Source organism: Benincasa hispida, chromosome 9, assembly GCF_009727055.1.
Source record: "Benincasa hispida cultivar B227 chromosome 9, ASM972705v1, whole genome shotgun sequence".
Classification (NCBI taxonomy): domain Eukaryota; kingdom Viridiplantae; phylum Streptophyta; class Magnoliopsida; order Cucurbitales; family Cucurbitaceae; genus Benincasa; species Benincasa hispida.
In genome coordinates this window covers 67,110,492-67,127,639 of record NC_052357.1, presented here as the reverse complement: position 1 = coordinate 67,127,639, position 17,148 = coordinate 67,110,492, and the positions used below count along the sequence as shown (strand labels likewise).

The 17,148-nt window shown below is 36.0% G+C and overlaps 1 protein-coding gene across 1 annotated transcript in view; it reads right to left on the bottom strand.

The window, feature by feature from the left end:
• Positions 1 to 6,230: 6,230 nt before the first annotated feature.
• Positions 6,231 to 17,148, bottom strand: part of LOC120084862 — a 46,903-nt gene continuing 35,985 nt past the window's right edge. Inside the window, 5 exon segments of the mRNA XM_039040676.1 lie at positions 6,231 to 6,704; positions 6,707 to 6,908; positions 6,910 to 6,977; positions 6,980 to 7,129; positions 7,132 to 7,767. Of these exon segments, the coding sequence (XP_038896604.1) occupies positions 6,628 to 6,704; positions 6,707 to 6,908; positions 6,910 to 6,977; positions 6,980 to 7,129; positions 7,132 to 7,767 (1,133 nt within the window). The 3' untranslated portion in view covers positions 6,231 to 6,627.

The following is a 17,148-nucleotide window of genomic DNA, read 5'->3' as shown; positions in this document are numbered from 1 at the left end:
GAGGTATTAGATAAGGAGATCCCTTGTCACCTTTCTTCTTCATCTTATTAAGTGAAGTGCTCAGCTCAATCATTGAAAAGTTATATGTTAATGGTGTATATGAGGGTTTTGTGGTCGGTAAGGAGAGGATACATGTTCCATTGCTCCAGTTCGCGGATGATACTCTCATTTTTTGCAAATATGAGAACGAAATGCTTTTAAAGCTTAAGGAAGCAATCAGTCTCTTTTAAAGGTTAATTGGGAAAAATCAGCCCTCAGTGGAATTAATGTAGCAGAAAGTGACTTATCAACAATGGCTGGTATTCTTAATTGCAGGGCCGAAGCTCTCCCCATTTCTTATCTTGGTTTACCCCTTGGAGGTTATCCTAAGCAACACTCTTTTTGGCAGCCAGTGGTTGAAAAGGTCCGTCGGAAGCTGGATAAATGGAAACGCTTTAATCTCTCAAGAGGGGCTAGGGCAACTCTTTGTTCTTCCGTCTTAGCAAACCTCCCAATATACTACATGTCTATCTTCTCAATGCCGAATTCAGTGGTTTGCTCCCTAGAAAGATTAATCCGAAACTTCTTTTGGGAAGGTCATAAAGGAAGCAAAATCAATCACTTGGCCAAATGGAGTTTAGTCTCTCAATCTACTTTAAATGGAGGCCTTGGTTTGGGAGGACTCAAAGCTAAGAACACGACTTTGCTTGCCAAATGGGACTGGCGGTACATGATGGAGGAAAATGCATATTGGAGAAGGATCATTTCCTCCAGCATCCATGACAAAGGGCCTTTTGATTGGCACACTTCCGGGAAGTATGGGAATAGTTTGAGAAGTCCATGGATAAACATTTCAAAGAGCTGGTCCAAGTTTGAAAACTTAGCTCCCTTTACTGTTGGAGAGGGGAATAGAGTCAGATTTTGGTCAGATCCTTGGCTCTCCCTTTCTCCTTTGTCTTCTCAGTTTCCATCTCTTTTTAGGATCTCCTTATTACCAAGGGGTTCCATAGTTGAGCATTGGGATCACTCTTTACACTCTTGGTCCATCACCATTCGAAGGTTGCTAAAGGAAGAAGAGATGGCTCACTTTCAAGCACTGCTACTTGCTTTATCAGAAAAGACAGTTTCTTCTAACCCGGATAGTCGTCATTGGTCCTTGGAAGCATCGGGTTTTTTCTCAGTTAAGTCCCTCCCAGCCCACCTCTTTTCCAAACCACCTATGGAGATCTACCTCTTCAAAGCTCTTTGGAAATCTAAAAGTCCAAGGAGAGTAAACATCCAAATTTGGATTATGCTGTTCGGTCTATTGAATTGCTCTACGGTTCTGGAAAGAAAGCTTCATTCAGTCACCCTACTTCCCTCGGTTTGTCCTCTATGTTATTCGGCTAGTGAAGACTTACAGCATCTCCTTTTCTCATGCTCATTTGTAGAAAAGTGTTCCAATTTTATTTTTTCGTATTTTCACCTCTTGTTCGTAAAAAAAATGTGTGAGAATTCCGGAAATTGCGTATTCAATTCAATAAGGTCTTTTTTCCAGATGTTTAATTTTGTTATCTCCTCCCGAGTCCCTTTCTACCAAAAAAGCCTCGGCTCCTTTGGATCAACATGGTCAAGGCAATTCTTTCTGATATTTGGTTCAAAAGAAATCAGAGAATTTTCCATAATGCTGAGAAAAATTGGGATTTCGCTTTGATTTAGCTAAAAGGAATGCGTCGGCTTGGTGCTCTTTGAACAAAGATTTTGATGGCTTCTCAATCCAAGACTTTTTTCTTAATTGGCAGACTTTTATTTTTCCAGCATTTTAACTCTTACCAGTTTACTGTCTAGGATATCATTTCATTTCTAAAGTGGTACTCGTTTTTCTTTTCAAGTAGGCTTGGGTTTTTTCTTGTTGTCTGCTCTTTAGGCTCTTTGTATAAATCTCTTGTACTTTGGAATACTAGTCTCTACTTATATTATAATAATAAAGAGACCCGTTTTCTTTTTTAAAAAAATAATCATTTTTGCAAACTATTTGAGTGTTTACTGGTATAATTTATGAAATTTGCAACAGGTTATTATTAATTACTATCCTTATAGAGGAGTGCCAAGTCGTCAAGTCTAGAAAATCAAAGCCTTTGTTTTTTCTTATGTTTTTTCAATAACACAAAGGGTAGAGAAGAAACATTATCATCATCAAATTACAAATCTTTCAACTCCTTGTCGCTATAGGTTTGCCTCTTTTCAACAGGGCTGAGGCGGCTATGACTCTACGGTTGACTTCATCTGCCCGATGTTGCAGCCTTGCAGGATAAATAGTGTTTTAGCATTATATTATATCTATTTGTGTTCAAATAGGGTTGGACGTTGGCGAGATTCAAACTTCTGATATTTAAAAGAGTAAGTAATATCTCCAATAGTTGGGCTATATATTTATGTTGGCTAATTTACTCTCTATCTAACTAGCTAGATCTATTAGAACTCTATGAACTTCTCTCTTTCTCCATTTTATTTCTGTATAGCATATGGCTTTAAAATAAATCTAGGCCTTCGTTTGTCTGGTTATGCATTTTTAGATCATGCTACTTTCCATTGCCTCAGAGGGTGGAAAGTTTCAAAAAGGAATTGGAAAAGTTTTATTTTAATGCTTTACTCAGTTTTATCCTTATTCTTGTTACTCCGTCAACTAGTCTTAACATAAATGGCTAGTGTAATTGCTATTCTGTTTTTCTTATTACTCCTAAGATTTGTGGCCGTGAATTTTAGTGGGACTAAGATGAGATATATTATTGGAAAATTATTTCAAATGGTAAAACTGTTGAAAATATTTACAAAATCTAGCAAATTTTAGAACTTTCAATGATAGACAGTACTGTCTATCAACGTCTATCATTGAAAGTTCTAAAATTTGCTAGATTTTGTAAATATTTTAGTTTATTTTTCTATAGTTAAAAATAGCCCTATATCATCATCATTATGTGCATTAGTTCTTTTGGTGGGTGGGTACCATTTAATTGGATTTTGACATTTTTATTGAAAAGGCTGGATTTTTTAATGTTTTTTTGAAAAAAAAAAATATTTTTAGTCAGTTGGTTCTTTAGCAGTTTATGTTCCCCCAGATTAATGAGAGGTAATTTAATTGGAATGAAACTGAAGATAGATTAAAATTGTCTCACCTAAATCAATGTTAGCATATCTTAGCGGTGATTGATATATGTTTTGTCTTTCAAAGTCAAATGTTGAAATCCCGAGATCTTCACTTATTATACTATGAAAAATTGTTCCACTTAATAATGAAATTTACCCTTTTTGTAAAAGGAGAAATATCATGGCTTTTATTTAATATTTTTTTTCGTATAGGGAGTTTCTGCTCTTGCTTTTTGATCCTATTTCTTTGTTATTATTTTCTCGCTATCATAATGTGCTCTATGAACATATTCCATGCTCATCCCATCTCCTTGTTATCTTCCTTGACCCTCGTTCTTCTGGTATGTTTGCTGCATCCGTGTTGCTTGTTTATTGATTTCATTTTGATGTTTAACAAATTTTTTTAGTATAATTTTAGGACATGTTTGGATTGACTTATCAAGTGAAATAGAAAATGTTTTTAAGCGCTTAGAAAGTTCATTCAAATATGTCCTTAAAGCATTAAAAAAAGAACAAACATCCTTTCTTTATGTGGCAGGCACGAATATTTTATATATTAATTTCTAATGTTTGATGTAATACTTTGAATACAGATTGACATGTTGGGTGGTTGGCAATTATATATAAATGTGTGATTGATGTAACGTAGGCAATGGAGTTGGAAGCTTTCATTGGGGAAGGAGGTATGTTGGCCACTAGTTGTATTCCCTATAGGATATTCTTAAGTTAAATGTCTTAGTGAGCGTAGCATCGAAAGTTGTCTGTATTCAGACAAAAATTAAAATATTACCTTTAAGAAAAAGTAGTACCGAACTTTTAAGCCATCTATTGGATCTAAAAAGGTAATATGTTCTCCCATAGGCTGTCACTTTTGTCTATGAGAGCGTGTTGATCACGAGTGATTTTGTTGAGTGGAGATTTTAGTTAGTTTAATTTCATTGCATGTGTTCTTAATCTTTAGTATGAACCAAATCTTTAAGCTGGAATTTGTGGAAATTGACTCTATCTTCGTCGCTCTTTTGTCATGTAAATATTATAGTGGTATAGTTTGCTCTTGGATGTTCATTGTTATCATCTGTGGATAGGATGCTAGCTTGTTTTAATTCTGAGAAGGTTCAAATGAGTGGAAGGTGGCATGAGCATTATTAGTAGGTTCATGGCTTGAAAAATTGGGTAAATTTAAGAGCTCGTTTGTTTCCTGGGAATCTCCCATGGAATGAGCATCTAGATTATTGCGTTTATTTTATAGTAATGTAAGATGTCCAGACATCTAGAGATTTTTAGGCATTCTAGGACCCTCTTATGGAGGGTATCATAAGTGTTTTGGATTCCCTTCTGAAACATGCGTTTTCTAGATTCCCTTGTTTAGGTATCATCTTTTTACATTTTTTACCTTTTCTTTTTCATATATATATATATATATATACTCTTCTTTATTTTCATTTTATAATTAAAATAAGTATTATCATCTATGTACTTCATTCTCTTTGGTTATATTATAGTAGTTTTTATTTTTTTTAGAAAGATATTACAATTCAAATTTACATTTGTATTTATTTTATAAAAAATCTTAAATTAACATATATTATTTTGTTGAGAAAAATAACAAATAGAACCGTAAAATGATGTTAATTTTTTTAAAATTAAATAATAAAAATAAATATCATATAAGTTCAAATTAAATCAAGTTAATTATAAATTAATGAATAGTCGTAAGGACGTTATTAGAACATTATGTAAATTTAAGACATTTCCGATTATAAAGTATTTCTAGATATTTTAGAAATTGTTCCTATAAAACAAGTATGGTTATCTAAAAATGTTGAAGATGTGTAATTTTGGGTGATGAGCATCTAAGTGGCCATATGCTTTTGCTTGCTTGTGAACTTAGAAAAAGGGAACTAATTACTCATTTTGATGTTGTGCTTTCATAGGTATGTATTATTTTTTAGAAATGTTTGTTATTTTGTATTTCGTCAGTGTACTATTGTTGCAAGTATGTTCCTCGATATATATTTAAAAGATGCGGTTGATTTGGGATAGTTTCATTTAGAAATAGTTAAGAGGTACTAGAGATTTTTCCTTTTTTCTTTCTTTTTTTTTTTTAGTTTAACAAGATAGTGTGGAAGATTTGAATCTCTTGTACAAATTTTATGCTAGGTAATCTATGTTTATTTTTGTGAGGAAGTTTATTTATTATGAAATATTTCTAGTCATTTTAATATATTTTTTATATGCCAAATATATGCGACTTTTCTATGGTTTTATTTTGGTCTTGTACCTTTACGAGTGTAACTATGTGGTTCTTTAACATAAATTATTCATTAAATTTTTTAGATAAAATTCAGTGGTGTATGTGGGCTTTTTTCTTTTGCCTTTTCATTTAAATTTTTTCTTATCAATCACAATGAGGGGATAAGGGGGAAAAAGTAAAGCCAGACCAAGAAGAGTTTTGTCCCAAAAATCAAATATAGGATTGTTGAAAATAATTGAATAATTATAGTTTGTTTTACTCTATAACATTGTTATATAGTGATGAAGTAAATATTCACTATAAGATTTGACCTCAGTTTCTTCTCTTAATAACTAAAAAATATTTTTAACTACATTAAAAAATAAACCATAACAACTATTAGTCTACTAAAAAAATATGGAGTTTGAGCAAAGTAAAAGATATTTCGATGAGTTCACACTCCATCTTAAAATCAATCTTTAAAGTTTTTTAAAAAGTCACAATACTAATTACTAAATTAGATCGAATAAATAGTTCTTTCCCTCTTTACTCATCATTGGGCAAAATAAAAGATTCCAAATCATAAAAATCATTCAAAGAATATATAGTTGGCAATTTGGTGGGTTTTAGTCTTCAAGAATCAAAGAATATCCTCTTGCTTTAATGGGTAGGTAAATATCGAGACAAAGATTCCTCATTCCTCTTCATTTCCTTGAAATAACATAAAAATCTAAAAAAGGTAACAATATATATATATATATATATATATATATATATATATAGAATATTGAATGTCTAATTTCTTCATCTATTATCAAGAAAATGACTCAGAGAAAATATAGAATAGAAGTTTCTTCTCTTTGGTCATGGAATGAGAAAGTTTTTAAAACTTTAGACCTGACAAAATTGATTTATGGATTTGAATGAGTAGTGAAAGGAATATCATTTCCAAATATTAATAAAAAGAAAGTTAACGAATCACTAGAAACGATACCTCTTTGGTCCCAATTTCAATTATGAATTTATAATTTTATAACATAATCACTTCTGGTTCAATTTTAGCATGCATTTTCTCAATTATTCTACTAAAAAAAAGATTTGTTAGGGTTATTTTAATTTTAATTTTTTACTCGGACAGTAAATTTTTTAAAAAAATTTGAAATGTATATTTACAAATTTCATTAACTTTCAAAAAGAAAAGAAAAGGAAAAAGAAAAAAAAAACCCAAAATCACTATGTACCAAATGGATTCTCGAGTCTTGACCAGTCAAAACCTCAAAACTCTAAAGCTAATCCGCCGCCGTACTCGGACCATTTCCACTCGGCCTCAGCCGGGCAAACGACCGGTCGCCGAAGTCCTCATCCCCGGAGACCGCCCGGCTCCGGCAGCCCTTTCGACGATAGGAGCCGGCACCGAAAACGTCCGCTGTAGGAAATTCCTCCACCCGCCGTTTTCTCCGGTTCCACCTCGATATCCCCGTCGCAAACTCTGCACTCTCGGCAACTCCGCCCAGCTTCTGGTCCGGTTCAGCGTCGAGTTCATTAGCTGACTCCGAACAGGCTCCGGCAAATCGCAAAGTGAACCGCTCATGCCCGGTCGAATTAGACCGCTGGAATATTCCGCTCAACCGCCATCCAACGACCTCGACCGAGTCGGAGTACTCCGGTTCGCCATCGGACTTGGATTCGTCACATTTGTCGTCTCCGTTGCCACTCCTTCCCCGGCACGGCGGTCTTCGACGACCGGAATCGACACGTGGTTCGGCGTCGGCGATAGCGACGGTGGCGGGACCGTTCGATTCCGATTATTTCTGAGCCGGTGGACGGATCAAAATTAACGATGGACAATGTCACTTCACCAGGTTTAGGACAGAGATTAGCTCTGCAAACAGGGCAAGTCGAGTGTGAAACTAACCAAGCATCAACACAATCCGAGTGAAAAACATGGCTACACTTTGGGATCAATCGCAACATATCGCTATTTTCAAATTCATTCAAACAAACGGCGCATTCCAGTGAGCTTTTCCCGATTTTCAGCCCTTTCACCGTCGAGTACACAAAAGTTGGAAATGTTGCAATGAATGCCTGATCAAGTCCACGCGACGGCCTCCACGGCACGCCACCGCCGCCACCTATTCCGATGCCAACATCTCTTAACCTCCTCTCTCTGCAGCGGCGCGTGTAAATGGAAACGATGCCAAGTATAAAGAAGGCGGAAATCAGCGAAACGAATGCAATCGCCATGTTTTTACTAACCTCCGGCTCCGATGATACCGGTATGGTTCCAGCTCCGGTCTCCTGCGCGGCGGCCGGCGGCGGCGGCGGCAGTGGCAACAAAAGTAACAAGAATTGACAAGTGAGAACGTGATTCTTCTTCCTGATTGCCATAATTCGAATTATCAACAGGTCGGTTGATGAAATTCCAATTTCTTTTCAAATTGGTTAAAAAAAATTAGGGAAAAAATTGCGAGACGAGGAGGCTTTTGGTTGAAGGGAAGAACCAGAAATTTCAGTGGCGTTGGAGTTGACTTACGATTGAGAGAGATATGCCGGTGGTGGCCACGTTTGATATTATCTAATTAAACTTTGATTATGTTATCCATTATCATTAATTTATATTATTAAATTGATTAATTTCATCATTAGTCCATCAAAGAAATTTTATTTATTTTCTTTAAATGACGTTAATAACAATTTTCAATGCTTTCGAAAATTTATTCGGTTTTAAAACTGTAGAAGAAGATTCATATGATAAGCTGACCTTGACTAATGCTAAGGGCAAAATGTTTGTATAAAATAATCATCGACAAAACTTTGGTTTATTTATTTACTTATTCAACTTTGAATATGAGAAAAAAAAAAAAAAATCCAAAAGTAAGCAAGCATGGTTCAGCATTGCATATACCTCTGTAAGAGATTTGAATCCAACAAAGTATTAAAATTTCCGCGACATTTAAATCTATGAGTTTAAATTTCTAATATTAATATAAGAGGTGAATTGACATTTTTATTATACCCTATAAATTCGATGAAATGTAAAGAAAAAAATGCAACCTACCGTTAATGTAATATTATAACTAGTATTTAAGTTATTTTAAAAGTGTAAAATATTTATTTATTAATTTAGATATTTTTTATTTCGTTTTATTTAAATCATAAATATATATCAACGTCTACATTTGTTGATAATTTCATCTATTCTTTCCAATTAAATTTTAAAATGGCATTATTTTGGTATCTAAATTTTATAGTGTATATTTGTCTTAACAGTTTAATAAAACAATTTTTGGCATAAGTATTTTAGGTTTATTTAATTTTAGTCATTTTAAATGTCCAATTTTTAATTTATGTGATTTTAGTACGTCTTAAATTTTATCCCTCGAAATTGACTCGATAATAATAATAATTTTCCCCTAAGTGAATATATTTTAAAAAACATGAGCATTTGAGGGGCACTTGCCCCAACTTCTTCATAGATTCGCCACTAGCAACTAGTAACAATATGGTGTCCATGTATTTATTAAAATATATTTAACTTTATATAACATGATTGTTAGTTAATTAATTAGTTACCGTTCTACAAAAATTTGAAGTTGATATATTAAAACATTAGAAGAAAAAGTGAGCTTAGCTGAATTGATAATTGACATGTCTTTCATCTTAGAGGTGGAAAGTTTGATCCCTCTTCCTTGTGTCCATGAAGTTATACTAAAATAAAACATTAGTAGAAGTAATAATAATAATAATTAAAAAAGAGTATCATTTTTATTTTTAGCTTTTGTTTCTCTACAAATAATTAAAAACTTCTTTTAATTTTCAAATTTTGATTTGGATTTTGAAAACGTACCAATAAGTAGATAGCAAACAAATAAATCATAGGTTGAAGTTGAGAGTATATCTTAATTTTATTATTATTATTTTTATAAAAGTGAACTAAGGTGACTTATTTCATGAAAATCCAAAATTTTCCATAGAATGAACATCTAAATTACCCATTTGTGTTGTTGTAGTGTAAAATGCTCATAAGCGTATCGATTTTGTTGCATGACATCTCAAGAGTTTTGGTTGCCTATTGGAACATAGGTTTTAAAGATTCCCATGTCGAGCATCTTCTTTTGACTTTTTAGTCAAATATTTAGTCCTTGTATTTTAGGCGAATTTTTGTTTAAAATAATGTTATTTAATATTTATTGACAAAAATAGAGTTTAATTGAAAGAAATGACAAAAATAGGGTAGTGAAATCGTGGGTCGGGTCCATGAGTGCTGAGTAAGCACATAACACGTATATCCGGTCTATGATTTAAAGCTAAATCGCAGTTGAGGTCCACGACTTCTCTCCACACATCACGTGACCATCTGCTGACCTGCCACCTGACGATTGTCACATGTCTAACATGCTGCATTAACTAGGAAGTCGTGGACTGGGGTCCACGACTTCATACTCGTATACCAGATACATGACTCAGTGGTCCCAAAACCCTCCTCTACCACCCTCCGAGTGCTTTCTTCTTCAACCTCCAACTTTTTTTCTTTCTTCCTCTCTCTCGTAGCTCACCACCAACCGCGCGTCCTGTTGGAGTTAACAATTAACATGCGGAAGCAATTAAGATATTGAAACACTATAATTCAATTAATCTTAGCAAACAAGCATGCATTTTCATAATTTAGCAATTATACGATAATATTAAAATTATAGGTTATATGTTATATTTGATATAATATATAGTTTAATATATATTATACGATAAGGTACTTATCATATGAATATATATTAAATAATTTATTAAAAAAATAAATAAATATTGATTTATTTATTTTTTGAATTTTTTAGAAAAGAGTTGTAACTTCCTCCCCGTTCTTTCTCTCTACTACGTTAGTGGGAAGAGTTTTTCTAACATATGGGTTTTATTCTTTTCTCTTCCTCTGGGTGCTCTAACAGAATAAAGTTTTTCTATAAATCTCACGTTCTCTCCCAATCATTTACTTCTTCCTCTTCTTGCTCCTTTCTTTTTCCCTCACCAATATTGTCAGAACCCCACTCCTCATGGATTCTCATCTAGAGAATACCGAGGTAGCCATTCATGGTGGTGTTCACCGGTTCGATAGAATCCATTGAAGATTGTTCTTCAAAGGTAAGGGTTATGAACCCTAATTTATTCTTCTTGTATTTTTGTTAAAAACGTGTTGTATTATATTTGTTAAATGTATAAATTTTTGTTTTGTTATCTATAAAATTAGTATTCTGTGAAATTTTAGGAATTGGGACGATTCATTTCCATTGCGGACCCTTCACATGGATCCTTCAATTGGTATCAGAGCGAGGTTTATGGCCCAATTTTTTTTTTTCTTTTTCAAAACTTCAAAATTTAATTTTACTTTTATGGTGGTTAATCATTATGTATATTTCATATGATGAATTCTTTGTTGAATGTGGTATGCATTAATGGATGTTTTCGGGATTGAGCATTTAGATTCATCACTTTATTTATAAAATTGGTTTTGTAAGGGCCCATTTTTGGGGCATTAATTGCGATAGAGTATGTATTTTTTGTTTGTTGAGTCGTTCGTGATGTTCCCGACCATTTTCTGGAGAATTCGAGGTGTTTTCCATGGAGTTCCGAAGTTGTTCGAAACTGTACAGTAGCATCATGACGCTGTGCCCTAGTGTCACAACGCTGCGATGCGACGAATGAAGGAAAACTTCATAGCATGATGATGCTAGGGCACGACGTCGTGATGCTCCGAGATCGAGTTTTCACGAGTTCCAGCTCTAGTTCAGCTTTGGTTCGTGCATGGTCCGTGGTCTGCTGATTCGGTTCGATTTGTGGGTTCTTCAGTTTGAGCTGTTTAGGTTCATTTGGACCGGTTCCTAGTATGGTTAAAACGGTTCAAGGCCCAGTTCACCTATTTCGAACCGGATGGATAATTATCTTGTAATAGTTAGTTTTTTTTAATAGGTGTCCAATCCCGGTCCATTAATTGCTTTTATATTATACATGTGATGTATGATTTAAGTTTATTATTATATGCCATAAGGTATGTCATATAGTATAAAATCCCACAATAGGTTATGCATTTAATTTCATGCATCATATTATAAATGTTACAATTTTAGATGCATGATTTAATTTTATAGCATGCTCATGCATCATATAATATAAATTTTATAATATATGCATGCATGCGTCAATAACATATCTATGTATCATTTATATTATAATTGTTATAATATATGGTTCAATGTATGTATGGATGTATGCTATAGTTGAAGGAACTCTTATTCAAGAGTACCTACGAGCGGAAGCGGATCTTTCCAATTCATTGTGACAGAATTTCCACATATACATTCGAACATACTAATACGCATTCATAACGCAAAATTATTGGTATGCTCAAAGAAACAATAAATAAGAGATCAAGAGATCATTCCAGTTGAAGACTTATTCTTCACAACAAATCTCGCTTTCGCCGAAACGGTAAGCTATCGCTCAACAAATCCTAATCGTCTACCTCGAACAGTCTCCACACGAATAGAAGGAAATGGGGACGACACAACCACTCAAAGCCCTCAGTATTCTTGGAGTGAGAATCTAAAGAGTGAGCTTTGTTCAAATTTGGTAGAGGGGAGGAGGAAGGAAGATCGTATACAATGATCAAGCAAGTGGGAGAAAGACTCGTCTATCGTATAGACAAAATGCTTGATCGTCTAGGTGAAGTATACAATCGTGTAGGAAAAGGTAAGCGATCTAGACGATTGCGTCTATACGATCGTTTAGTAAATGTCGGGCGCTAAACGATCACTTAGGAAAAGGTAAACAATCGTTTAGTAAATAGTGCGTGCGGGTGTAAACGTTAAGCGATCGCTCAGCACTATCATATAGGTAAACGATCGTTCAAGCATTATCGTATAGGCACAAGTTTTACTAAGCGATAACACACTTCAACTTCAATGTTTAACACACCGTGGGCTATTTAAGCGTCTCAAAGTGATTCTTTAACTTACTCATCCGTTATGAAAACAGAAGAGACGCCGACCTATTATCCCTTAACCGTCCAATCAATAGACAATGAATATAATCACATTATATTCATAACTTATGGATTATTATCATATATTAATCATAGTATTTTTCCTCCACTAGATATAAATCATGTTTATATCCAATTTTCTCCAAATTAATGTATCTCATACATAAAGTTAATTATATCATACATAATTAACTAGTTCAATTATATCATACATAATCGAACTCCCTCTTGTCAATTTGAATATTTCAAACTGACCCAAAAACTAATTCTCAAGCGACCAAGGAGACCTTATGGACCTATGGCTTGAAGCTCCAATAGTACGTGAATAATTGACTAAACTCTTTAGCCACGATATCCACCATCCGTTAATGCCAGGCATTCCACTAAAGACCGACAATTGAACTCTTCTTACCATAGATATATTTCTATAGCCATCGGATATAACCAATCATCAATATGATGACCCTTCACAGATGCTTGTAAGTACAGCTGGCCAATTTACCGTTTTGCCCTTGAAGTTACATCTTACTCCTTAAGTACCACTAATCCCTCTAATGAACAATACAACATAGTCCTACTATGTGTGAACACCTCTCGGGCCATGAGAAGGTATGTGGCACCACATCGTTCAAGCCTCGGGATCAGCCCTTAAGAGAGTAATCTATCTACTTACCCCTACTTCGGGGAAGAAGTGAACTCCATCTTGTGAAGCTAAGTTCCCAGCTCCTAAATCAGATGAATCCCCAAAGTGGTAAGTTTAAGTCGGCGCTCTGACCACTCCTACCCATGCAAATCAAAGGATCGCCTTCAATGGCAGGAGTTCCCAACTCACTCAGGATTGAGGTCATGTTACCTATGGTCATCNTTTCCCAACTCCCAAATCAGACAAATCCCCAAAGTAGTAGGTTTGAGTTGGTGCTCTGGCCACTCGCGCCCATGCAAATCAAAGAACCACCCTCAATTGCAAGAGTTCCCAACTCACTCAGGATTGAGGTCATGTTACCTATGGTCATCCTAGTGAAGTGAAGTCTCTGTCATGAACGGAGTTATATGACGAGACGTTAACACTTCAAGGTCAGGTCTTATACAAACTCTTTGTATAGGACGCCCCTGCTCGCATGTCCCCTACACGAATGATCAGGATCAGATCATCTGTGACAAGTCACAATATTTGTAACTATTCCACAAAGCGGGTCGCGTCCATAGTGTTACCACGATAAGGTTTCCCTTCTATATCCATATACTACAGGCCATTTTGGTTGTCACTTAAGACATGATTGATGAACTCTCAGCGTCTTCTCACGCATTTTGTCTGGATCGCGGGGAAAGTCCCCGATTCACAAGGATCCTCCCTGGATGATTGGAATTATGCTCATCAGCTTCTATTTATAGAGTTTGGACCGCCGACAACATTAATTGGACTGCTCTGGGTTTGACGTTCGACGCGTTTGTCCTTTATGAACCTTTACCACCAACGGCATGGTAGGTGAAATGAACGCCACCCCCAAACTTAAAATCATGCTTGTCCTCAAGCATGCGTTATACTCAAGAAATTCTAATTCTCATTCATGCTTTCCTTTGCGATGACCAGCTTCTTAGAATATAATTTACACACACCTTTAACCATCATCGCAATGCTTTCCTCCACTTGGCTGCTTCTTCAAAAAGATCTTTTCCAAGTTTAGATCCGGCAAGCCTTTGCTCAAAAACTCTTTATTCATTCAATGCAATTTTGCGTTTAGCTTCTGAGATTGCGCTCATTCAAAATACTTCAAAAATTTGCGATGGCTTATTCAAATGCGGCATTGAACCTGGTTACGCCTTTCGTTTTGGCTTACTCTTACGTGTGTCATGTAGGCATCCAACTTCGGTTGTGTTCCACATTCAACTCAACTCTTGTCTCGTTTGTTTTGGCTTGAGTCGGACAGAGGAGTTGCACTAATGCGCTGATCCTGGCGACTTGCCTTCGTTTTGGCTTGCCCCCACGTATGTCATGCAGACATCCAACTTCAAGCAAGTGCCTTTCACAACTTAACTCTTATCAACATGGGTTTTCCCATTGCGTTGACAGTGGAGTTATTATTCCCAAAATCTCACTTCAATTTTTTTTTCTTTCAAATGATCGCAATATAATGAACGCAATTCTCCGAGACCGCTGCCACCTTCAAACTTAGAGGTTGGAAGCGTTCTCACTGCAAAGCTAAAAGAAAATTACCAGAATGTGATAATAAATGTTTGAACATAGGTTTGCACAAAATAAAACTTAAGACTTTCAAAATTTGAAGAAGCTAATAAAAGTAAAGAATGCCTTGCGTTGATTAGTTAGAAAATGCGGTGAATTATACGTACCATCATAGAACATCGCAAAACAACACAATTAGGAAAAAGAGAATTTCAAAAGGATAAGGCATACAAGATAACAAGAAAAGACCTTAGGTGGAACAACGCATGCGCTCATGCGTTGGAATCCACGCGATTGAAGCCTTGCATTGAAAGTTGAAAAGAATTCTTCCGTTGATCTACGAATCGAGGAGACTTATTGTTGCACCTACAAGAGCAAACGTACCCAAAACCAAGGAAGCAACCATATATCCAAAATAACAATAAAAATAAAACAAATAACCTATACTAAGAAAGCAAAGTAAAAATAGAGTAGAAGACGTCCCTGGAAAAATAAGAGTGCTATCACCGCAAGGAGTCTTCCGTGCAGGAGATTGCTCTCAACTGCTTGGGTCAAGTTGCCCTAACCCTTGGAACTTCCGAAAATTGTTGGGTGCATGCGACCGTCATGTGCTTAGAATCACATTCAACTCTTTTGCGACTGATTGCCCTTCTACCTTAGGGTCAACATTGGCTTTCAGCGCATCGCCTACACTTAATGCTGTTTGCAACCTGGTCGCACAAGCTGCAATACACCCAAGATAAAGAGTTTGCTTGCAGAGACACAATACTTACAAACATTTAGTTGCCAAGTCCCCAGAAACGGCGCCAAAAACTTGATGCATGAAAATTAGAAGTCAATTTTACTCGACAACCAAGATTCGCTGGATGTATATGCGATGCATGTTCCTAAAATATGCGTTGATAGTCATGCGTCGATCATCATGCGTTGGAATGAAAATGCGCCAACAATGTATGCGATGACCATGCATCCTGCCACAAGTTTTCTTGCGTTCACGCCAAGTATAACATGAACGCAAGTTTCTTGGGTAATCCGAGGTCGAACATAGAGGCTTGTACTATATGTTTGCGGTGATTGTGCATGCGGCGGTATAAATAAAAGAATGGAGGGGTTGTTGTTCAATTAATCCTACTCCTACTCCTATCTATTAACGCAATGAGAATATGCATGAGAGGTAGAAATGCGACAAACCTTGACATGGAATAAATGAATGGAAAATAGATAAAATGCGGAGATTTTTTCATTGTAACCCTTAAGAGCGGCCGCAAGGGAACCTTAGTCAGCATCAGACTATGCGATCATGTTACAACCATGCACGGTAAGTTATTTTCCAGTGCTCCTAATTCTAGGACGCATGTTGCATGCAAAAGTGTCCATAGAGCTTATCCCTAAGTCTCTACTCTTGTCCTATGCGTTGATGCAAGATGCATGAAATCAAGGTGACTGCATACAATCGTATCCTATCTCTAGGATGCATGCGATGCATTAATAACAAATAATGCTCATTCCTAAGCACCTATCTTTCATATTATGTGATCTAATCTGACTCTCCCAAGCTTAGATTTTGATCTGACTTCCCAAGCCTAGATCCTATCCTTAGACTACCCTCCCGAGTATCCCTAATGGATGAATGAAGCATACATAATACAAGACAATCGTATAAACTTCGCTGACCTACGGTTGCTACTATCCCTAGTGAACAATGCATACTTTCTTAATGTGTCTAACTACTTACCCTTTCAGGCAGTTGATTGTTGCTGACTTTACTCATAGACAAGCAATGCGTTAGCCCATAGACATGCGTTGCAACAGCTTCACACTAAGCAAATAAGATTACTCACATACTCACACAACGCATACCTCTTGGTGGTTTGCTCATGCTTCATATCCCTAATCTACATGACTAAGTATACAATACACAAGTACTCCCACTAAGTGTCGCAATGAAAGTAAAGATGCTAAACAAGAAGATGGAGATGAAGTCAAAGGAATAGAGAATGCATTGAAAACACATTGTATTAATTTCTTAATTCAAAATGTCATACAATACAATATAGAAAGGAAAGAAAAAGAAATGACCGGTTGGAAGCAAAACTTTGCTTCCAGCGGATGCGCGCCAAGGTTGTTGGTAGTGCCATGGATGGGCGGAGAAGCTGACTCTCTCGAGATCTAACTTCGGTCGAAGGCTCTAATCGTCACTCGAAATGGATGAAGGAGGTGAAGAACTCTCAGCGTCTTCTCACGCATTTTGTCTGGATTGCGAGGAAAGTCCCCAGTTCACAAGGATCCTCCCCCGGATGAGGGATAAACCTGTCTCTTATACACATCTAGATGTGTATAAGAGACAGGCGTTGATCCCATTAGAATGCGTTGTCGCGTAGCCGCAATCATTCAATGACCACATTCGCTTAACCCTGTAACTCTACATGATGACCGCAATCGCCTGACGAGCGCAACTCCATTGCGATGGATGCATACGGCTGATTACCGCAACATCCATGCATTGATTGATGTGTTTGCCTTGCGATGGAGTGTTTCTCCGTATGCGGTCGTCTATGCGTTGGTCCGGTTTCCACGTTTACGTTAATTTCCTGCATT